The 23755-nt window shown below is 41.6% G+C and overlaps 1 protein-coding gene across 2 annotated transcripts; it reads left to right on the top strand.

The window, feature by feature from the left end:
• Window positions 1–422: 422 nt before the first annotated feature.
• setd7 (SET domain containing 7, histone lysine methyltransferase) lies at window positions 423–22897 on the top strand. 2 transcript variants are annotated; one of them, XM_060927274.1, is made up of 8 exons: window positions 429–677; window positions 2562–2691; window positions 7588–7789; window positions 8862–9051; window positions 12515–12596; window positions 15541–15658; window positions 18029–18186; window positions 21934–22897. In XM_060927274.1, exons 1-8 carry the CDS (start codon window positions 638–640, stop codon window positions 22133–22135), a joined length of 1122 nt encoding a protein of 373 aa, XP_060783257.1. In that variant the 5' UTR covers window positions 429–637; the 3' UTR covers window positions 22136–22897. The 2 variants fall into 2 exon arrangements, with proteins under 2 accessions (XP_060783258.1, XP_060783257.1); XM_060927275.1 differs by lacking the exons at window positions 18029–18186; window positions 21934–22897 and having other exon boundaries at window positions 423–677; window positions 12515–12664; window positions 15541–15626.
• Window positions 22898–23755: the final 858 nt, after the last annotated feature.

Below are 23755 nucleotides of genomic sequence, written 5' to 3'. Positions count from 1 at the left end.
AAAGTGTACAACAACCATTTTTTTTAAAATACGAATGGAACATTAAGTATAGCAACAACAAAAATTGTCAGGGGGGGGATGACTCTCCCACACTTTGAAAACCCCTGTTTTAGGTTATTCAGGTTGTTGTGAAGGACCTGTTATATTTATACTGTATATGTTTAAAACATTTTTTTAAATATCTACGTTAGTGTGTTTAATGCAACTGGCCCTCAGTACTGGAACCGGCCATATTTAAAGCTTGGAAGGAGGCGGAGCTCATTCAAATCGCCGATATCAATATCATTCCTCAGCGAAAGTACGATCTGGATATGACGTCTAGATCGTCGCGCGCTATCTTCCTGTCAGCGCGAGCCGAGTGATTTCACCACACTGGAGCATTTCCGCCAAGCGCGAGGGCCGAAAGGTTGGTTGCTTGGATGCTGCGCGCTCGCGTGCCCGGATAAGTTAACCAACATCCGGGTAATTGTGTCCTGGAGCCACACTTAACATGGCGGCTGGGAAGTGAAGTGCGCGTGCACGCTGTGGGCTATTCTGAGGTCCAGTGAACAGACTGAGACTAAAACAAAAGCTCTAATTTTATTTATTATTTTGTTTATTTTTTAATAAACTTGGCAAGGAACTGTTTAAATAAAACATGGACAGCGACGACGATGATGTGGAGGAGGTTGTAGAAGGTAATGTGGCCAGCTTTGTTTACAAAATAGCTGGCTAAAGTTTATGCTATTTATTTTAGCCATGTCAAGGCTATATCTGTTTACATACTTGTATTATAGTAAATTATTACATATTATTTCAGTCTGAGGTTCAGCAGTGACTCTTAAACGGTTTTCGTTGCCCTGGTCTTAAAATTAGGCTTTACTTTCAGATTCCCTGTACAACCTCATTTGCATGTGCAATTTTGTGACGTCATAACATGTAAACCTTGTGGGGGGGAATGCTGTAGTGCTAAGTTCAAATACATTATTGTTTCTATAGTAACCAGGGAGTATCTGCATAAGGGTTGTTTTACAATCAGGGTACGCAAGCTAAAAATCACATTTGACACTTATCTTCAATATCAAAAGGCTTGACTAAAACTTGGTTGTTTATTGTAGCCCTGTGATCGCTCTATTTACCATGCAAAAAAAAAATTTGGTGATAAGGTTATTTTTGGTGAATGTATGGCAATATGTGTCATATTTAGCAAAATTACTCGTGTCATTTAGAAAAAGTGCTTTTTTGACCACAGGTAGCTCCAAAAGGGATGCACTTAAATCATTCTTTATACCATAAAACACATATTTGGTTCCATATCATTGGAAACATAGTTAAGTTTTAATGTTGAATGCCAGTAAGTTTTCACACTATTTTGATCAAATTAGTATGGAATTGTGTCAAAAAAAAAAGTCCTCTCTCCGAGACAGCTAATTTTTCAATATAAAATAACACATATCTAGATTTATTTTCATCCTAAAATGTGATCAAGATATTGGGACATAAATATTAGAGACAACTAACACAAAGCTTACAGCCTTATATTTAAAAGCACGATGGAAGTAGTGGATTCTGAATTGTCAAAAAAAAAAAAAGTCCTCTCCGAGAATCACTTCATTTGTTTCTCCCAGCCCTGCTTAAAGCTACACTTAATCTTCTTTGTCTTATAGCAGATTACACAAAACTACCATACACACATGTCAAAAAATTACCTGAAATCTGTTCTTTAACTTGTCCTTCACTTAAAAACTGGTACAAGAACCAGTTTGAATCAATTTGAATTTTGGACCCCTGTGACACAAACTTTGTACCCTGATTGTAAAACAACCCGTAACCTAATCATAAATGTGGTGTTATTTATTACAAAGATTGGAGAAATGTTATAACTGTTGATCTAGTGAAGCTTTCTTCGATGAGATGTTTGTTTATTTATTTATTTAGCATTTAATGGAAGGAGTCTCCAGTGTCAACAATTAACAGCGTAAGAGTCAATACGTCAGTAAGCGTTCTGGGCTTCAAAACGGCGCACTGCCAAGGTGCTGTAGTGTAAGAGCCACTGAAGGATGTGTGGTTATTTTCCGACAGCGAGGCAACATGGTTTCAGATCAGGTTGGTTAGTTGTGGATAAGTAGAATGATGTGTTTATTTGCTTTACAGGCAGCACTGGTGCTCAGAAATTCCAGAAAAGCTCCTTTCATGCTTAAAATGACATGACTATTGACAGCCGAGTAAGTATTTAGGGCAGACGTGTGTTCGTTTTCATAGAGACGTACACAAGTAAGGTGTGAACGATTTTTCTCGAGAGTCTAACTTTGGCTCTTTGGCAGGGGTAGGATTTGAACTCGCAACCTTAAGGTTACTAGGACAGACCCTGAACCACTAGTAACACTATATGCTCATCACTAATAAGTATAAAGCACACAACTAATCATGAGTTATTCCCAGTTATTATTATTTATTATGCGCTGAATATTTCTACTTTTTCAGGACAAATAGTCCAGTTCATGGGGAATCTTTAGCTCTAGAGCCTGTGTGTGAGTGAGTGAGTTTTGTGTGCGCTGACTGACCGTATCGTGAGTCCACAGGCCCACTAGACGATGACGAGCTCCCACATGGCTTCTGTACCGTCACCTACTCCTCCAGTGACCGCTTCGAAGGCCATTTCGTCCATGGAGAAAAGAACGGAAAGGGCAAATTCTTCTTTTTCGACGGCAGGTGCGAGACGGCACATGCAGGCAACTCAGTGTTAAACATCACTTACTGATGATTTATAGCACTGTGTTATTTTTGACACTTACACAAGCTAGAGCTTCTCAGACATGGTTATGACTCATACTTCAGATGAGTCAGAGTCTTATACAGACAGACACACACTCACACATATACACACAGTGTAGCTGTAATTGGCTTAGTGTGAGTCATATGTAATATATACTGCCAGTCTGGCAATAACTCATCGTTCATTACCAGCAGGTCGAGAACCTTTTCCTTGTCTCTCACGCACAGACTTGGGTTTTTTTCCTTAAGATATCTTTTAATTTCCAGTAATATCCTGATATCAGTCATCACGCTTTCGTTTTACCTATGTAAAGCAATCTTATAGGTGGTAGTTTAGCATCTAAATCATCACGCACACACTCAAACCATCCAGAGTTGTTCAGTATCTCAGACTTTCTTGCTTATGTGGTTTCTGACGCAGCATGACGCGTTCTTACCCGGTATTGTCCTACGTGGCTTATAGCCAACTCGGTGCTACGCGCCTCATCCGCTATCAGCTCCTGTGCGACTCGATTCCATGGAATCACTGTTTTATTCTATCCACATTCACCGGGTTTTGAGAAACGGAGCATGTTTATTTTTTGCAAATTCGAAAAATAAAAGCTTTTATACAAAACTTTCTTAAAAACCTATCGATGGTGGCACAAATTGACTTTGTAGTGTTTTTTTTTTTTTTTTTTTTCTTTTCGGAATTGCTGTCGTGCTGAGATATAGAATAGCTTTAGACATTTATTTAATTCCTCCTTGGACATTTCAGTGATATAATGTTCAAACTTCTTTGAGCTTTTGAACCAGTCTAAAAAAAAAAAATTCAACAAATTTTAATGCTTAAAGATGAAAAATGTGAACAAACTGGCGAAATGACAGGAGCAATTTGTGAAAAATGCTCTAATAATAATAATTCTTGAAAATTTTTTTTAAAAAGATACTTTTTTATTCCATATTTTGTGTTTAAATTTTTTTTTTGGAGGGGTAGGGTTTATTTTGTCCTCTGTTGGTTGAGCGACACGATCTGCCATTTTGTTTTTCTTTACTCATGGTATATGAGCTGATAGCCTAGAAGTAGGGTAGCCAATCAGAGCATGCGATTGCTCATATCCAGTGAATGTGGATAGAATAATTAAATAATATTGGTTGGTTTTGAGTGGTATATCAGATATATTCCATTCAGCTAGCATGATCCTGAACGAGTCGAAGACGAGTAGATGAATGGAATATATCTGATATACCATGAAAAAAACCCTTATTATTATTATTATTATTATTATTATTATTATACACACTCTTCATTATCAGCATTCTCGAAGGCCGACGCTAGCTTACCCGTGACGCGGTGCTGTTAGCACGGCAGTCGAGTTACCTTCTAGCTGGTGTAGTGCTAGCGCAGGGCAATCCTAGCGCAGTCAAGCCAAATATTATTATTATTTTTCCCTGTGTAATTTACTTAATTACTTTTAAAATCAACATCTAAAACTACGCACAACGGAGCGGCCTGGCAGCCAGCCAAAATTGTCTCAAAATCTTCCGCTTTTAACGAAGCAAACCTGGCGGCCATGTTTGTTTACGAATTATCACAGTCATTCGCTAGTGTAGAAGTTTTACCTCTCCAGTGTGTCTCTCTTCCAGTTTTTCAATGTCCATTGGTGTGTTTTTTTTTTTTTTTTTCCTCTTGCAAATATGCATGAAGAATATATAATGAAGTTTTGGTAGCCTTTCGGGTGTTCAGCACGTCTTTAGTTTCAGCTTATTTATTTCGTGCTTAAACCTAGCACTGGATTAGCCTCGTTGTCTCTCTTTCCCAGCCGACAAAGAAATGATTGTGCGCATGCGCAACAGAAAAGTTTTGTCATTGGATCTTTACGTGTGATGTCGTGTTGTCTTGACAACGTGCAATATTCTAACAATATTGCACGCCCATTCTCCATTGCGGAGAGTGGCGTAATACATGGAGGATAAGCGAAGCGATAACAATATTGCTTGCTATCAATAAACCTGCTAGAAGGGAATAGAACACATGTTTTTATTCCATTAGAAAAGTGGCCCGTGTATAATAATTCTCCATGTTGCACATTGTGTATGTTTCAGTATATACAGTGCTGATGAGTGTATTGATTCCTGGTAGGTTGGGCAAAGAAGTACACGTAAAATAATGTCATATAGACATGAACAGAAACCAACTTCCAGTCTTGAGTAAGTGTTTTACTGCCATCGACTGATGCGTTCAAATTGAATGCGAAGTTATTAAGAATAACTATAATACTCATATAATAAGAACAAAGCAAATTAAAAACAAAATAAACACATACATGTTATCACATAAGTATGAGCTGCATGTAATAATACCTGCTCAAGTAGCACAATATAAGCTAAAGCTACTCCGATCGATGCCAGAAGCCTCGCTTAGTATTAATTATATTATAATAGGCAAAGTCCACCTGGAGAACTAACGCACTGATGCTCAATTGCAAATCCAATCGTAAAACTAATTATACGCCTCATATGCGCTAATAAATATTCAGGAAAAAAAAGAACTAAAGGTGACCGATCACTTTGTTCTTAAGTGCACAGTTTGGTGCCGCATGCATAAGGTTCAGACTCTGGTAGAAGGAATTGTAGGTGAAACGCAATTCAAATCGTTATAGCAGAGCGAAGCGCCATACTTAAGAGAGTATGGTAATGCGCCGACCTGATTTTTGATGGCCTTTGCGACCGTACGACGAACATGTACCACTACAGGGAACCCGAGCATAAGTGCAAGGCAATGTATCTCATAAACACTTGACCACCGTACAACAAAATGTAGGCTATATCTTTATTTACATAAGATAGATGGGTTTTAATCCAGCACTTATTTTTAATTTGCTTTTAAAAAAATAACCTAGGATTATTCACTAATACATTTTAAAGGAAATATTCACAACCGTTTCAGATAAAACTAGTTAAAACAGTTTTATTAGTCCACTAGCTTGTTGGACAGTTTAGAGTTTCTGTCATGGAAGGCCGATAGATGGAGGTAATCACAGGAGGAGTTTTATAGAAAGGACGCTAGCAAACAGATCCAAAACGTAGATACAGGCAGTGGTCGAGTGAGTCAGAGGGAATACAGTGCTCACAGTCCAAAAACACAAACAGGGTCAAAACCAGAAAAGAAATGCAGCACGCAAGGCTTGGTAATGTCAGACGCAGGGTATAGAGCTTCACAAAGTCTGTGTATTACTTAGAGTCCTTATACCGTATATATGCGCTGTGATTGAGCACTAATCAGGAACAGGTGCATGGTAATCGGTCCTAATGGCGCTGCATGCGTGGATGAGAGAGATATAACCAGACAGCTGTTTGACATGAGGGCAATTCCATGTAAATGTCAACCTCACCATGCAAAAATAAAGCAACATGTAATACATCAAAACCACTCCCAGAGATATCACCTAGGCCTGTATTTTACAGATGTGAATAAGTTGAACCAATTTGTAACCAACCTAATATGTCACTGTCAGTCTTTCTTTCTTATAATGTAAAACCCAAGCTAAAATCAACTTTGATCATGTACAATTCTATATTATTGCCACAAGCCACAGAAATGTATGCTAAAATCCGCAAAACAATAGCCATCCTAAATATTATTATTTAAGAACTTTGATAGTTTTAGCTGATATTTAGAGAGTTTTTCAAAGGGTTATGGTGGTTAAATTGCTGATTTTCTAAACATATGCCATGTCTATTTCAGACGCGTCACATCCATAACGGAATTTCGTCACATCCATAACGCTGACTTTTCCTTCCGAAACTCTGCATGAAATACAAAATATTTTAAACAAAGGTTTTTTAATATTCACCTTGGACCCCTCTATCAAATCGATATCTCCATTTCGACATTAGGTTTACGATTTCACAGAGTTTGATAAAAATGTACAGTCACCCAAGAAAAGTGATACTTTTTCTGTCACATCCATAACGCATCTTTTATTGGCATTTTCTGGCATGCCGTAGATGTACTATGGGAATTGTTCTTGTTCTATCACTTCTCCAGTATGGTACAGCCTTAAAATATGCAACACCTGTTTAAATACTGGGAGACGATAAAACATGCACTGGGTCATTTGTTGCCATTTTGAGTTCAAGTGTCGCATCCATAACGCTGGAATTGCCCATATCCAGTTTGATTTCGGATGGTAACTCTACAGTAATGATGTAAAGTGAAAGTCCACCAGGCACCCAGCAGAGTCGCACCGTAATAAATGTCACCACATGTTGTCAAAGAAAGGAATGAATATGTATCGTAACTGTGATGCGGCTCTCATGATTGGCCTCACTGTCGCAAGATAATGCGGTGATTTTATTGAGGTGAAAAACACGACACAACTCGATGGTTCGTTCATGGTGCCACAATATTATTATTCTGTTCAGGTCGATTTTATGCCCTTGTGAATATTTTGCTCGTAAACTCTTCAGGAGCTGTGGTTTTGATGAAGCAGTGACTAATATCGAAAAAGGAAAGAGCCCATTTTGTTTGTAGATGAAATATTCCTTTAGATAATTGTCCGGTTATGAGTGATAACTCGTACTAGTGTACTCCAGTGTTAAATTCTGGTGTTCCTATCTTTAAATGTTGCAGGTCTGGTAATGCAACATGTTTGAAGTAAACGTCCCTGAAAATCATGGCAGCGTAATATCGAACAAGTCTATGAGTATATTCTAATAACGGACCCTAAACAAGAGTAGATGAGTGAAGTTGGAGAAAATGTGTCTCTTGAAGACGAACAGGAACAGACCGTTGAGTTAAAACTCCTCATTCCAGAATGTTTTTCGTTCTGCTTTTGCTTTCCTGCGCAGCACTTTAGAGGGCTTCTATGTAGACGATGCACTTCAGGGGCAGGGTGTGTATACTTACGAGGACGGTGGAGTGCTGCACAGCACCTACATGGACGGCGAGCTCAATGGTCCTGCTCAGGAGTTCGACCCGGAAGGACATCTGATCTTCAAGGGCCAGTACAAGGATAACATCCGCTGTGGCATCTGCTGGATTTATTACCCGGTACGCTTTCCTTTGTTTTCATGCAGCTCTTGGAGAGCTTCTGTTTTATTGAGAAGGTTGTGTTCATTGCAGGTCTGAAGTAGAGCCCTGCACTCCCGCGGGAGTCCCGCGGGACCCGACGCAAAGCAGTGCGGCGCAGGACAAATTTTGAAAGCTCGTTGCGGGCGTGGGCGGGAGGGGGAGGTGATAAGCTGCAGTCCCGCTAACTAAAAACGTGTTTAAAATAAAATTTATAAATTATTAATTTATGTTTATAATATATAATTTGTGCTGGATATTTTATTTGGCATTAATAACATTTTTAAGATGCCTAAATTTGCGGATGTGGTCTAATCTCGTGTACGTTTCCGATTCCTTTCCGCTCTTCCGTGTTTGAGATCTCCGATCATGGCAGAAGAGCAGAGCTCCTCTAGTGAAGCTCACAATGCTTCAGAAGTAAGTGCTGCTTTAAAAAGAGGTACATTTACCGTTAAAAAGTCAAGAGTCCTGAAATCAGACATTTGGAAGTCGTTCTCACTCGTGTACCCCTGAACGTGAGCTGTAGATATTTATGCTCAAATCTACTCAAAGTAGGGGGCGGCGCACCATCACGCTGTGTCTTTAAATTATATTAATTTCTTATAGGTCTACTTGTATTTCCTAGAATGTAAATGTGAGGAGTGACGTATAAGCTATGTGCAATGTACAATATTCTTAATATCCACTGTAGATTTTGGTAGGTGTGTTGGGTATCTCTGTAAAGCCTCAGCTGCGCATGCCGCCTGGCAACGCGCACCCTCGCTACGTGCGCTAGGTGAAGGATCGGTCAGTGGAGAGCTCAGCTAAGCTCAGCATGTTTAATTCCCCAAGCCAATGACAAGAACTTTCGTGAGAAATAACGCGAACGTCTGCATCATGTGGGATTTGCGGGCAGGAGCGGGACAAAATATGGCAGGCGGGAGCGGGACTGAAAATCATAATTCTTTGAGGGCGGGAGCGGGACTGCACAATGCGGGCGGGAGCGGGACTGAAAATTCTGTCCTGCGCAGACCTCTAGTCTGAAGGTCTATAACCAGGTGGTTGTTGTGTGTAGGACCGAGGCTGTGTGGTGGGCGAGGTCAACGAGGACGGAGAGATGACTGGGAAAGCAGTGGCTTACGTTTACCCCGATGGACACACGGCTCTGTACGGGAGCTTCGTGGACGGGGAGCTCATCGAGGCTCGACTGGCCACGCTGACCGATCAGGAGAACGGCAGACCTCACTTCACTGTTCAGCCCGACAGTCAGTAGCACCACCTTCAGCTCTCATATTTCAGCTTGAAAACACTGAATCCACTAATTGGATTGTGTCCTAATGGGATCTTTACCATTTCTGCCATTTCAAATAGCACAGACATCCATTAGGTCCATTAACTCGCACAAGGTCGCCATCAGAGACCATCAGGCTCCTTTAAGATTCTTCGAATCCCATTAGAAAACCATCACAAACATTTAGAATCCTATCACCTCTTAAATCATCAAGAGCTTGTGAGGTCAGGTTATCTGGAAACCTTAACTAACCACCAGCGTCTGGTCATTTATTTAGCAACATTTGATGAACGTTTTCATAATATTTAGGTGGTGTTTACATTAGACCGTATCAGCGGATCATCAGATTAACGTTTTTAAAACGATTCGCGTGCACACAGCAACGCCAATACACGATTCGCGTGCACACAGCAACGCCAATACACGGATACGCTAATCACATGACTAATTAGACGGCACGTAAGTTGAAATGTGTCAGCGCTGCTCAGCGCTTCCTCCTCAGCGGCTGCGCTCCAAATCACTCCGCCCTGAACAGCGAGTGCCCTCTGGAGGGTGCGCACTCCGGCCCTGCGCAGCTCACAGAGCGCGCGAGTGAAGCGCACGAGCAGTGATTCGGGACTGAGCCGCTGTGTGTGTGATCCCAGTGCGTATCGGGCATGCGCAAGTCACTCACCACTTGCAAGTCTAAAGCCTAAAGACAATCATAACTACACAATGGGCAGTATTTGCATCTTACCATGAACAACATTAAGAATGACAAAGCAAAGCATTATATTCATACTTTTATACTCTTTTTAATGAAAAACAAAAAGGTGATACAAGGCGGAAATAATAGCAGGAAGTGAAGTCCGCGCCGTTTTTCATCAGTCGCGTCACATGACCAACGTGGCATGAACAACGCCAGCGAATCAGGAAGGTGGATGTCACAGTGACGACGTCCAATGACGACGTCAGCTAGAGCTCAGCACTGCATATCCTCGTATCTCAGTGTTTACACAGCACCGGATCAGATACGAACTGGGTTGAATACGTGGGCCCTGGCGGATTCAAGTTGTTCCGCCTGTGGAGTCGTTTCCCGGCGTTTTAATGTGAACGGACAGTGCATCCGCAACGACAACGAGACGGATACGGTCTAATGTAAACACCACCTTAGTCGTATCCTGGCTCTTCAGAGACTCCTACAGGTGTAGTCTAGTTGAGTTTTTGTCCTCATAGTGTTTCGTTTCCTGAGCTTCAGCGTTTTCTCCAGTCCGACTCTTCGCTAAAGATGGTGTACTGTACCTTCGTGTAAACTTTTCGTCACTGCTAGCTTATAACATACATCAGCAAGTGATGCAACCTGGACACATCTTCAGTGATGTTACCTGGGGTCTTCGAGTGTTTCGGGTCTTTCAAACATCATACACTCTCACCCAGGCGACTCAGCCAGGGGTGATCAAGCCCCAGCTTGTGTCCAGGTAGCGCTACCCTGCCCACGGATCTCCTCTTTTGATCCACAGCCACCGTGAGGCAACTTCAGCTGCCTCAGTGGCTTCCTTTTTGGCCCTTTGCCTCCTTGCCCCTGTGATGCCCAGCATGTTATAAGCCCTACAAAGGGACTGGCCTGCAAACCCTCTACATCCAACCTCAATGGGTTCACATCTTGTCCCCCACCCATTGCGGCGGCACTCCTCCACTAGTTGAGCATACTTGGCTCTCCTCCTCTCATTAGCTTCCTCAATGCGCTCCTCCCACGGGACAGTAAGCTCCAAGAGGACCACCTGTTTGATGGTTTCTGAGGTGAGGACTAGATCTGGTCTTAGCGTTGTTGTGGCTACCTTTTCCGGGAACTTAAAGGAACAGTCCACCGTATTTCCATAATGAAATATGTTCTTCTCTGAATTGAGACGAGCTGATCCGTACCTCTCCGAGCTTTGTGCGACCTCCCAGTCAGTCAGACACGCTGTCACTCCTGTTAGCAATGTAGCTAGGCTCAGCATGGCCAATGGTATTTTTTGGGGCTGTAGTTAGATGCGACCAAACTCTTCCACGTTTTTCCTGTTTACATAGGTTTATATGACCAGTGACATGACAAAGTTCAGTTACATAAATTGAAACGTGGCGATTTTCTATGCTATGGAAAGTCCGCACTATAATGACAGGCGTACTAACACCTTCTGCGCGCTTCGACAGCACATTGATACCTTCACAGGCCCATGGTAAAACTGCACTTCCAGGAGGGGCTGCCGTCTGCCTCCCGAGCCGGCCGAGAGCGCTCCTCGTCGGGCACGGCCAGGCGGGTGAATGCCCTGGTCTGTCCGCCTTGTCTAAAAAGAATGGTACAACTCGAGCCCCATGGTAAAACTGGGACTTTGTCATTTTTTCAACCTAAGGCCCATGGTAAAACCACACTTCCAGGAGGGGCTGCCGTCTGCCTCCCAAGCCGGCCGAGAGCGCTCCTCGTCGGGCATGGCCAGGCGGGTGAATGCCCTGGTCCGTCCGTCCTGTCTAAAAAAAAATGGTACAACTCCAAGTGAAGGTATCAATGCGCTGTCGAAGCGCGCAGAAGGTGTTAGTACGGCTGTCATTATAGTGCGGACTTTCCATAGCATAGAAAATCGCCACGTTTCAATTTGTGTAACTGAACTTTGTTTCATGTCACTGGTCATATAAACCTATGTAAACAGGAAAAACGTGGAAGAGTTTGGTCGCATCTAACTACAGCCCCAAAAAATACCATTGGCCATACTGAGCCTAGCTACATTGCTAACAGGAGTGACAGCGCGTCTGACTGACTGGGAGGTCGCGCAAAGCTCGGAGAGGTACGGATCAGCTCGTCTCAATTCAGAGAAGAACATATTTCATTGTGGAAGTACGGTGGACTGTTCCTTTAAGTTGCCTTCCCAAGTCAGCTCTAACTCCCAGTCTTGAGCTGTTGCCAACAAACCAGAATACTTGGTCCTGGCCACAGCTAGTGGTTTCTCCCCGGCTCTCACAAAAGCGATAGTCTGCTTTGCAGGGCAGAGGCGCTTGCACTGGTTGATTCTGTTGCAGATGGTATTCGCAGTCACCCTTAGCACTTGGTCATGGCGCCAGCGGTAGCGTCCCTCGCCTAAAGCTCTTGGGCAGCTGCTAAGAATGTGCTCCAGTGTCCCCCTTTTCTGGCACAGGGTGCAGGCTGGTGACTCTACCTTCCCCCAGTTGAACAGGTTTGACGGGCTTGGTAACACAACTGATGAGACTCTTCGCTAAAGATGGTGTACTGTACCTTCGCGTAAACGTTTCGTCACTGCTAGCATAATATGCAATTAAAAAAAAAATTAGCCAAATGCAAAATTAACTAAGTCACAGCACCTATTCAAATTTGTAGAGACTGGAAATGATGGTATTGATGTACTAATATGCAGAAGGTTACAGAACTGATGAGGCCATTTCTCTTTGTGTGTCTTCCCTTTCAGGTCCTGTTTACTCCTATGACAAATCCACTTCCTCCTGTATCGCTGCTCACAAAACGCTTGTCGACCCCTATGAGAGCCAGCGGTTGGTACAATCCATCAGAGCCGTCTAATTCTCAACGATCCATAGATGTGCTTTGTAGCCCTAGATAGGTGACTTATTATTATACTAGGGTGGCACGGTGGTGTAGTGGTTAGCGCTGTCGCCTCATAGCAAGAAGGTCCGGGTTCGAGCCCCGTGGCCGGCGAGGGCCTTTCTGTGCGGAGTTTGCATGTTCTCCCCGTGTCCGCGTGGGTTTCCTCCGGGTGCTCCGGTTTCCCCCACAGTCCAAAGACATGCAGGTTAGGTTAACTGGTGACTCTAAATTGAGCGTAGGTGTGAATGTGAGTATGAATGGTTGTCTGTGTCTATGTGTCAGCCCTGTGATGACCTGGCGACTTGTCCAGGGTGTACCCCGCCTTTCGCCCGTAGTCAGCTGGGATAGGCTCCAGCTTGCCTGCGACCCTGTAGAACAGGATAAAGCGGCTAGAGATAATGAAATGAGATGAGATTATTATACTGTCCGTCTGAAACACCGTTTACTTGGTACCAAACTTCAGCTTGGGGTTCTATACCATGTGTACAGTTTTCAGGTCTGTCGCATATCAACTTCCTGTTTACCGACTGAATGTATTTACGAAACGTATAGGATGGATTTTGACGCTATTTCAAGAAGCAAAATGCTATTTCAGGATGCTCTGTGAAATCCCTGGGGAGAGACACTGCTCTTTACTTGTTTCAGGGTTCATTATTTGTTGACGTCAGCATTCATAATAAGTGTCCTGTTCCTTTGATCGCTCGCATTCTGATAGAAGCGAGAGCGGAGGGGGGGATACGTAAGTGAGCAGTAGCTCATGGTTACCCAAAAAGTACAACAACATCTGATTTGTCTAAATCTAAGACATGGTTTATGTGATATTAGTCTGTTTAACAGTTATTCCACGAAATCGAGTCGTACATGAGCCGATAGCTGACGAGGCGCGTAGCACTAAGTTGTCTATAATCCATGTACGACGAGCTTGAGTGGAATAACGGTTTTATTCTATCCACGTTCACTGGATTTTGAGAAACGGAACATTTTTTTATTTTTTGCAAATTCAATAAATAACTTCTGTACAAAACATCAGACAAAATACATTCTGCTTGGAATGTAAATAAACCGGTGAAATGACAGAAACAATTTGTGAAAAATGCTGCGATGATGATAATTCTTCGGAAAAAAAAAAAGTTCGAACCATCAAATGCTTTTCATTCCATATTTTGTTGTTGTTTGTATTTTTTTTTTGGGTTTTGCTTTCGAGTAGTTTTTATTTCGTCCTCGGTTGGTTCAGCAACGCGCTCCGCCATTTTGTTTTTCTCTACTTACGGTATATGAGCTGATAGCCTTGTAGTAGAGTAGCCAATCAGAGCGCACGATTACTCATATCCAGTCAATGTGGATAGAATAAAATATTATATTCTGTGACCTGTAGTTTCTTAGACTTGTAAGTTAGGTTTAAATAAGTGAGTGAGTTGTTTTTTCCAATATAGGCTCACTTTACACGGGGACGGTCTGAAACAAAAACGCAAAAGTCCGTTTTCGTTCTCACTTTTTTCCGCGTCTACACGACCGGTTTCAAGGAGGAAATCTGCGTCTATGCGGTGACGCATAAATGTGTGGAATTCAATTGGATGTGCATGCCAGGCAGTTAGGTGGTGCTGTGAAAGACCTCCACTATGTCTGCACGCATGCGCAACGTCTTCCGTCTTGTCTGATCTGCACATCTGCGCCGCAAAAACTTTTGACTACTCTGGCTATGGTAAGTAAGAAAGTAAGTAAAAAAGTAAGAGCATACTATACCCGCCTCTGTTCATTAACGGTATATGTGCAGATTTGGTATAGATGTTCGAAGGACTCCTGGACGTTTATTAAAGCTGCCAGAGCAGCTTGAAGGTCCGTTGGATCGATGTAATCAGACATGCTCTTACTTTTTTACTTACTTTCTTACTTCCCGGGCTGGCATGTACAGTATATGACATATGTATGATGTAAACGCGTACCCGACATGAGCAGATCCGAGCAGAGTTTCACGTATTGGGTAGTTTAGACGGATATGCAACGGGCGCTGTTTTTAACTTATCCACTCTGGAAGGCGTTTTCAATTTTTTCCATTTTTCAGCCTCGGAAACGCCGTCCCCGTGTAGACGAAAGGCACTTCTGATAAAATATTTAGTCGTTTTTACTCGACAGCGTCCTCGTGTAAACGGGCCCGTAAAGAAGTCACGTTGCATAAATGACTTTTTGTTAAGTAAACAGTTTAAAACCATGAGCTAACGAGAGAATTGATTTGCAAATGATTCACTGCTGATCGAATTGTTTATTTCGGTGTATGCAAAAGCAAACAACATGGAGTATACTCGATCTGTTAATGAATTGAAGTAAGAATTAATCATTTATATGGATACTTGGAGATAAATTGTCTTGCAAAATATACTGCAGTTGGAAAATTTAAAAAAAAAAAAAAAAAAACACCAAAGTTGGAAAGGGTTTTTTTTTTTTTAAATATTTGCATTCAGATCAGAGAAGGAGGTTCAACATGGCAGCCGGGTGTCTTAAGCTGACTAGGTTGTTATGTAAGGTAGAGTATAGTTTGAACAACTTATTTGCTGTATTGCGCACACTTTTTTTTGCTCTTTATTTCCTGAATAACAGCTTTGGTTGTTTTTTGCCATCAGTTGTACCCTGTAGAGACTTTAACAACATGACTCCAGGAAAACAATCGGCCATGGTTACAGCGTGATTGATTAATGGGCATTGTTCTAATGAGCCAACCGGGTTGCTTCTTAGCGACGAGATACAAATGCAGAGGAAGGCGTGCTGTTCATATGATTATATTACAATGCACTGGCGATTTGTTCTTAATGATTCATTATTATGACGTGCTTCACCCAAGTACACTGTGGATTAAATAAACACACTCTCTTATTCTTATGTATGTGTTTACGGCAGTGTGTGTGTAGGGCAGTCGCTGATCTCTGGAGCAGGAGAAGGCCTGTTCGCCAAAATCGACGCAGATGCCGACACCATCATGGCCTTTTACAATGGAGTGCGCATCACACACACAGAGGTGTTTTTTTTTTTTTTTTTTTTTTTTTTTTTGTCAGCGTTGTATATCAAACCCTGTAAATTTGACTTGCCAAGGAAGTTATAATCATTATACACTACCGTTCAAAAGTTTGGGGTCACTTTGAAATGTCCTTATTTCTGAAAGAAAAGCACTGTTCTTTTCAATGAAGATCACTTTAAACTAATCAGAAATCCACTCTATACATTGCTAATGTGGTAAATGACTATTCTAGCTGCAAATGTCTGGTTTTTGGTGCAATATCTCCATAGGTGTATAGAGGCCCATTTCCAGCAACTCTCACTCCAGTGTTCTAATGGTACAATGTGTTTGCTCATTGCCTCAGAAGGCTAATGGATGATTAGAAAACCCTTGTACAATCATGTTAGCACAGCTGAAAACAGTTTAGCTCTTTAGAGAAGCTATAAAACTGACCTTCCTTTGAGCAGATTGAGTTTCTGGAGCATCACATTTGTGGGGTCGATTAAATGCTCAAAATGGCCAGAAAAATGTCTCTCATCTCATTATCTCTAGCCGCTTTATCCTGTTCTACAGGGTCGCAGGCAAGCTGGAGCCTATCCCAGCTGACTACGGGCGAAAGGCGGGGTACACCCTGGACAAGTCGCCAGGTCATCACAGGGCTGACACATAGACACAGACAACCATTCACACTCACATTCACACCTACGCTCAATTTAGAGTCACCAGTTAACCTAACCTGCATGTCTTTGGACTGTGGGGGAAACCGGAGCACCCGGAGGAAACCCACGCGGACACGGGGAGAACATGCAAACTCCGCACAGAAAGGCCCTCGCCGGCCACGGGGCTCAAACCCGGACCTTCTTGCTGTGAGGCGACAGCGCTAACCACTACACCACCGTGCCGCCTGAATAGAAAATATAGTCAAGACATTTTTCTGGCGGGGCGGCACGGTGGTGTAGTGGTTAGCGCTGTCGCCTCACAGCAAGAAGGTCCGGGTTCGAGCCCCGTGGCCGGCGAGGGCCTTTCTGTGCGGAGTTTGCATGTTCTCCCCGTGTCCGCGTGGGTTTCCTCCGGGTGCTCCGGTTTCCCCCACAGTCCAAAGACATGCAGGTTAGGTTAACTGGTGACTCTAAATTGACCGTAGGTGTGAATGTGAGTGTGAATGGTTGTCTGTGTCTATGTGTCAGCCCTGTGATGACCTGGCGACTTGTCCAGGGTGTACCCCGCCTTTTGCCCGTAGTCAGCTGGGATAGGCTCCAGCTTGCCTGCGACCCTGTAGAACAGGATAAAGCGGCTAGAGATAATGAGATGAGATGAGATACAAAATTGTCTGGGTGACCCCAAACTTTTGAATGGTAGTGTACATAATTACAGTAATTATAAGTAACCATCAGTGTGTACTGTTACATTATTTTGTTTCTCAAACATTTAAAGATGCAGTTTGTCTGTTTTTAAAGCGTCAACTCTTGACCTGTATGAACCTAAATTGACGATATACGATACTGTGTAAAAGTCTTAGGCACATGTCAAGAAATGCTGGAGACCAAAAATGGCTTGAACATAATGAAATGTTTCAACGTTTTAAAAAATAAAAATACGATAAACAGTAATCAGTAAGCCATGATGAATGAAACAATGTCAGTATTTGGTGTGAGACGGAATTTCCTTTGCTTTTAAAATAATAATAATAATAATAATAATAGTCTCGGGCCCAATGCATGCAGATTTATAAGGAAATGATCTGTAGGTTTTACTGAGCATCTTCCAGAACCAGCCACAGTTCTTCTGGACACTTTTTGGCTCCTTAATTTTGCACCAAAACCCAGCAGCCTTCATTATGTTTTCTTTTTATAATCTGAGAAGTGCTTTCTTATGGAATATGCTGCTCAGATATTAATGTTTTTTTCACTTTTCCTGTCACCTTTAATTTTGTGCTGGAAAAAAGACGAACATTTGGACTCTAAAATGTTTTTGTGTTGTTGACTCAATAATGTAGAAGTCATAAAATAGAAACCTATAACAAAGTTTGTATGAAAAAAAACCGATAAGGTGCCTAAGACTTGTACACAGTACTATTATGTTTATCTTGAAACTTGAAATCCGAAATGTGAAAGTTATTTTTTTATTGTAGTAAATTTTAAGATGCTTTTTAAAAAAAAATCTTTTGAATATTGCGTTTGATTGCATCTCAGCCAAAGTAGAGCCGTTTTAAAATGTTCCGTCAGTTAAAATGCAGTATACGAGGCAAACAAATTTTCAACGCTGGATAGCAGACGGTTTGTATTTTCATTATGGTTCATCTGACAGGCAGCAAGGGGCCTTTTAAAAAGACAAACTGCTCCTTTTATATTACAGGAGTACTGTAGTAACTTATGTGGTTTGGGTTGCCAGGTGGACGCCCGTGATTGGTCCATGAATGGGAACACCATTTCGTTAGATGAGGAGACAGTGATTGATGTCCCTGAGCCCTTTAACCATACAGAGAATTACTGTGCATCACTTGGACACAAAGCCAATCACTCCTTTACCCCCAACTGCAAATACGACCCGTGAGTGTTAAAAGGTCGTGTGTGGAAAATAGTGTGTCGTGTTTTAAGCACTGCATCCTTAAGACTCAAAAACTGTTGTGGCTTTTAGAACGTTATTCTTTATAATTTGTTGCGAACTCCAACACAACCGTGCTGTGATCATGATAACTTGTTAAAATGGTGCCGTGACCCGGATTCAGATGCAGGATTCTTGCAAGATGATGTCCAGTTAATGAGTAGCCAATCAGAACGCACGATTGCTCATATCTAGTGAATGTGGAAAAAATAAGTAATATTGGCTGGCTTTTTTTCATGACATATCAGATATAGTCCATTCAGCTAGCATGATATTGAAAGAGTCGAAGACAAGTAGCTGAATGGAATATATCTGATATGCCATGAAAAAAAGCCATTATTATTATTATTATACCTGCACGGTCCTTTCGAGTGTTCAACGCATCTTTCTCTTTCAAAATCTTCCGTATTTCACAAAGCAAACCTGGCGGCCATTTATGTTTACAAATTGTCCCAGTCACTCGCTAGCACGGAAGTTTCACGTCTTCGTCGTGTGCCATCATGTTGTCTCGACAAGCATGCAATATCCTAAACAGTGTTGGGCACGTTACTTTAAAAAAGTAATTAGTTATAGTTACTAGTTACTTTTCCCAAAAAGTAACTGAGTTAGTAACGGAGTTACTTTGTCATAAAAGTAACTAATTACCAGGGAAAGTAATTATTCCGTTACATTTTGTTCCCCCTCAAAAAAAAATCAAATTCAATTAGTGTAATCATAATAAAAGTGAACGTTAAATGTGTTTAATGACTGAAATGGACACTTAACAGAACCAATTAGTAATGTTATCTACACTATATTAATATTTTTGTGGGACAATGTGAGATAAGACATCTATCAAATGTACTAATATATTTTTGTAGTTATTAAAATTGTTACTAATTATTGGCCACTGACGAGGACAAACGCTTTGTTCCTCAACATACTGTAATGTACATTGCACGTAAACACTCTTGCCTTTTATTTAAAGTAATGAAAAGTAATGGCTGTATTTCCAGTGTGAAAGCGCAGTGCTGGGCTGACCGCTCGCCATCGCTGGGTCTTCCGATTGAAAGAGCGCGCAGTCGTGCAGTAGGCGTGGCCTCCCTACGTACAGTATCTATGTTGTCCAACTCTACTCTGATTGGCTTACTGTGCCGTTGTCTCGCGTCTCCCCGCCCCACACGAAAGCAGAGTAAAGAAAGGCTGAACGAGCAGCGTGCCAGATGAGAACAGCTTTAATAAAGTAACGCATAGTATTTTATTGTAAGTAACGGGAACGGCGTTATAACGATGTAAAAAGTAATTAGTTAGATTACTCGTTCCTAAAAAAAAGTAACGCCGTTAGTAACGCCGTTTATTTCTAACGCCGTTATGCCCATCACTGATCCTAAACCATATTCAACACTCGTTGGGTAGAGTGATGTAATACACGTAGGATAAGCGATATGCTAACAATATTGCATGCTGTCAAACCAAATGAATGAAACCCGCTTGACATGAATAGAACACGTTTTTATTCCATCCAAAAAGTGTCCTGTATAGATAATAATTATCTTTATTTTTTCGCGATGCAGTTTCCATCAAATCCTGCACTCTGATTGGCTGGCGAGCGGCTCCGTATCCTACGATACGGACCCTGGTTATGGACTTCTGGTGACTCGGTCGTTCACAACAACAAACATCGTAGCATTTTGTGTCAACAGTTATCTTTTTTTTTTTTTTTTTTTTAAATAAGATTTATTTATAAGATTATCAAAAATCTTATAAATTTTTGCCAGCATTTCTCAGGAGAATAGCATTAATTTTACAGCATGGATAGCGATAACGACAGTGTTCACAGCGAAAGCAAGTTTTACTCCCCTGAGGAAGAAGAAATAAAAGAAAACATTTCAGGAGAAAGCTAAAAACCTGTAACTTGCTAACGCTGAGCAAAAACATGGCTGAATCCTGAATGACTCAATTTTGTATAAATAGGGGACTACATGGGCGGCAAAATGTAGTTTTTGTTTGTTTTTTTCTTCGTGCCGTGGAAGTGCACTTGTATACCAAGGAGGAAACAATTTGCATTACAGCCGTGAATGAGGATTCAAAATGGCGGCTCGGCTCGGTTTTCCCTTTCGGGCGCTCTCGTTTTCTGTTAGAATTTGGTAAAGAAAAAAAATGAATATATTATTTACCAGCTTAAGGTCGGTCCGTATGGTGAAATACCGTGACCTCAGTCACGGTATTTCATGATACGGACCTCCCAGCTGGTAAATAACACATGTATTTTACTCTGTACTTGAGCTGCTGCTGCAACACCTGAATTTCCCCTCGTGGGGATCAATAAAGGAATATCTTATCTTTTAGAATAACAATTCCTAAAAAGAATCGCATCACTGCAAATCACGATTAAAAACTAGTTTTCATCGGTTTGGATTTGGCATGTTGGCGTATTGGTTCTAAAGGTTATCGCCTTGAGAGGTTTTGCCCTCTCAACCTATAAAAATGTCCCAGTGGCTCAGCGCAAAATGTAGCCTTTGGCAACCAAGTCCAACTTCTGGGCTTTTACATGGCAGAACCGTTTCGTACCAACAGGCGAAGGGGTGAAAGGCAGGTCACCAGCGCCTTAAAACCAGTTGTTGCTCCTCTTGGTTTTGACTCCATCCACTGTCTCCTTGTATGCATTTTGGTTTGCTTGTTTTTGATTTGGGGGGGAATGTTAAAGGAGAACTGAAAGGCAATTTTTTTTTTTTTTGTAAATTATCAAAATTCAATTTCTCTCATTTTATTAAATATCGGAATGCATTTTTGATCGCTATTTTGTCGCTGCTATAGCAAGTTGAGTGTTTGAAATATGCTCTGTAATATATCAGTCCATATGTCAAAGCAACGGCCATAAACGAGATTCATTGAGACCTGTGCGAGACATCGTAGGACGGAAGTAAAACGTACAGCCGAAATCAAAATGACCAACATCTGCCAACGTCGTCAAAAGACGCGCGCGCCCTCTTTCGAACACTGACGTAATCAAGCCGGAAGTTTTGTTTGTTTCGATAGCAATCAGGAAAGTTTGAAAAAAGTAGGCAGGAATCGTCATTTAAACTCGTTTTTGTGCAATACTTCGTTTGGAAAACAGTTTTCAAAACGGCGGCACTGACACCTGGCTGACACTTCACGTTTCGAAGTCTCGCACAAGTCTCGTGAAGATCGCGCGGATAAGCGACGCCTTCCGTGGACCAAACGAACTAAATTCAACACGGCTAAAAACCGAATAGGCCGATAAATATAACATTTAATTGCGGTTAGTTGCCAATACGAGTCACGATATAAGGTTACTAAAACTGAAAACGTAACTGAATAACACGTTAATTAAGAAATAAAGCAAGTTTAAAAACGACTTCAGTTCTCCTTTAATATGTGATGTTTTTTGTGTGTTAATGACTTGTAGCTAAAAGTTAGCAGTAAATTAGCTGAGGTACGCTGGCTTGTAACATAAAAATGAGAACAGTACAACTGTAGTTGCCTCCATCTTCTGTTGCCCAGTACACTACAGTTTTCTGGCTTTAATTTTGAAGTTAATGTTAACATTGCATCATGATCTTGTGCAGTAAACCATGAAGACAGCTATAGCATCATGTTTAGAAATTTGGTGTTCCAGGTATATCCATATTTGTCTAATTATTATAATACCTGATTATATCTTCACGTTACATTTCTTGTCGTTTTGATAGGTTTGTTCATCCTCGCTTCGGGCCAATAAAATGCATCCGAACAATCCGAGCGGTACATGAAGATGAGGAACTCACAGTGGCTTATGGTTACGACCATGAATCTTCTGGGAAATCAGGTCCAGAGGCTCCAGACTGGTACAAGCAGGAGCTACGCGAGTTTCAAGAAAGAGAAGCTGAAAAAAGAGTGAAGGACTCTTGTTAACCACACTCCCTACCAAAAAAAGAGTTTTTGCATCATGCCAAGCAACACCTAGATCTGACTCTTTTACTGTCTTGCTGTTCGCTAACCATCTGTCTTTAATCCTTTTCTCGATATCCTCTTAACCCTGCTCTCTTTATTGTTCTCTTTGCATTGAAGGCTCGGCTTTTGCAGAATCTTGTTGTATAATATAAAGGTGCTATGATGTGGACAGATCTCAACACCTGCATCATGATTGCAGTAATATAAAGAGAGTGACTGAAGCACAGCATGATGATGTGAATGAGCTCCGTGACTCATCTGAAGCGAGAACTATGCACTACCGAACCCAGCAGGTGTTCTTTGCTGTTACGCTAACTTCTACAAGCATCGGCATTGCAGTTTATTAGTATGTGGTTAAACTCCCATAGCTATCGCTATTGCAATTTGTGCATTTGGCACTCTTGCAGTGCAGGTATTACAGTTCGCATCGTCTCTTCAGCTTCAATTTAATTGCACTGAGACTTAACTGCAACACTAGGTTCTACTTATGTTTTGAAGAACAGTATTAGAACTGCTCACGCACTGTACAAGTTTCGTTTTTGCCTTTTTGGTTTTTAAATCGGTAAGAAAAGTATGAAAGCGCATTACGTTTGTGTGTGTATGTGAGAGAAAGACAGAAAGAGTCAGTGGAATGAGTAGCAGATCACAATAAGAAATGAATTCAGGTCTTTGATATGCAGTATCTCTAATCCAGGATTTATCAATAAAACATTAAAAACATGACCATCATTGTTTTGTTTTTTTCCTTTTATAGTAATGTAAATATTACAGCTGCATATACGTGCTCATTCATGGAATTATCCAAGCAGTTAAAGGTTCTGAGTGCAAAGTTGAATTCTGGGTCAAATTTTCTATTGCTGTTGGAGTTTCGAGATGTTTCACTGCCGCACGCACACACCGTGTATCCTGTGTGTAAATGTTTTGCTGAGATAAAAAGCGTCCCGCGTTTTACAAGTCCGGAAATTGCCAAAGCCAATGAGCACCAGTGTGACGTGACCCATCATCTGTTCGAGCTACTTTTAAATAAAACAAGTCGGCGTGGGCGAACGTGTCGGATTTGTGTCTCTCCCTCCAGCAGAAAAGAAAAGGAAAGCCTGCCTAGTGAGTGTAACTGCAAGGTTAGAGGGTGTCATTATTCTGGACAGATAACTAAATCATTCTAGCTAGCGCTTAGCTATCTTAGCCTTAGAACGCATGTGCTCAACTCCACGGTAGCGAATTTGGAGCTGTACATCTAATGTTTTGATCTTACAGAGAAAGAAACGAGAACACAAAAGCAGGAACAGAGAAAAGATCTAAATCTTCGTCTTTTGTTTCACGGATCTATTCACGAATATCGACCACAAATTATATCCCTGCGACTCAAAACTCTCCGAGGTCGATGCAGAGTCACGATGTTTTCCGCGTGTCGCCATCTTGCTGTGACGCAGTTCCATTAGTTATGCTAATTAGTTAAAGCTCCTACCTCATGTTTGGCTGTTTCCGTCGGGCCATACTGTTTACCTCAAGAGGGAGCAAAATGGAGAAATGCGACCCTCCGGACATCAAAATGATCACATCTCATCTGCGTGATTATTGTTC

This window comes from Neoarius graeffei, chromosome 8 (assembly GCF_027579695.1).
Source record: "Neoarius graeffei isolate fNeoGra1 chromosome 8, fNeoGra1.pri, whole genome shotgun sequence".
Lineage (NCBI taxonomy): Eukaryota > Metazoa > Chordata > Actinopteri > Siluriformes > Ariidae > Neoarius > Neoarius graeffei.
The sequence above is the reverse complement of the archived record's forward strand: the minus strand, read 5'-3'. Positions and strand labels throughout refer to the sequence as shown.

Coding starts and splice junctions, on each gene's coding strand:
- setd7 (XM_060927274.1), top strand. CDS start 638: ATGGACAGCGACGACGATGATGTGGAGGAGGTTGTAGAAG. Junction 7,790..8,861: donor TCTGCTGGATTTATTACCCG/GTACGCTTTCCT, acceptor TGTTGTGTGTAG/GACCGAGGCTGTGTGGTGGG. Junction 18,187..21,933: donor CCCAACTGCAAATACGACCC/GTGAGTGTTAAA, acceptor TCGTTTTGATAG/GTTTGTTCATCCTCGCTTCG.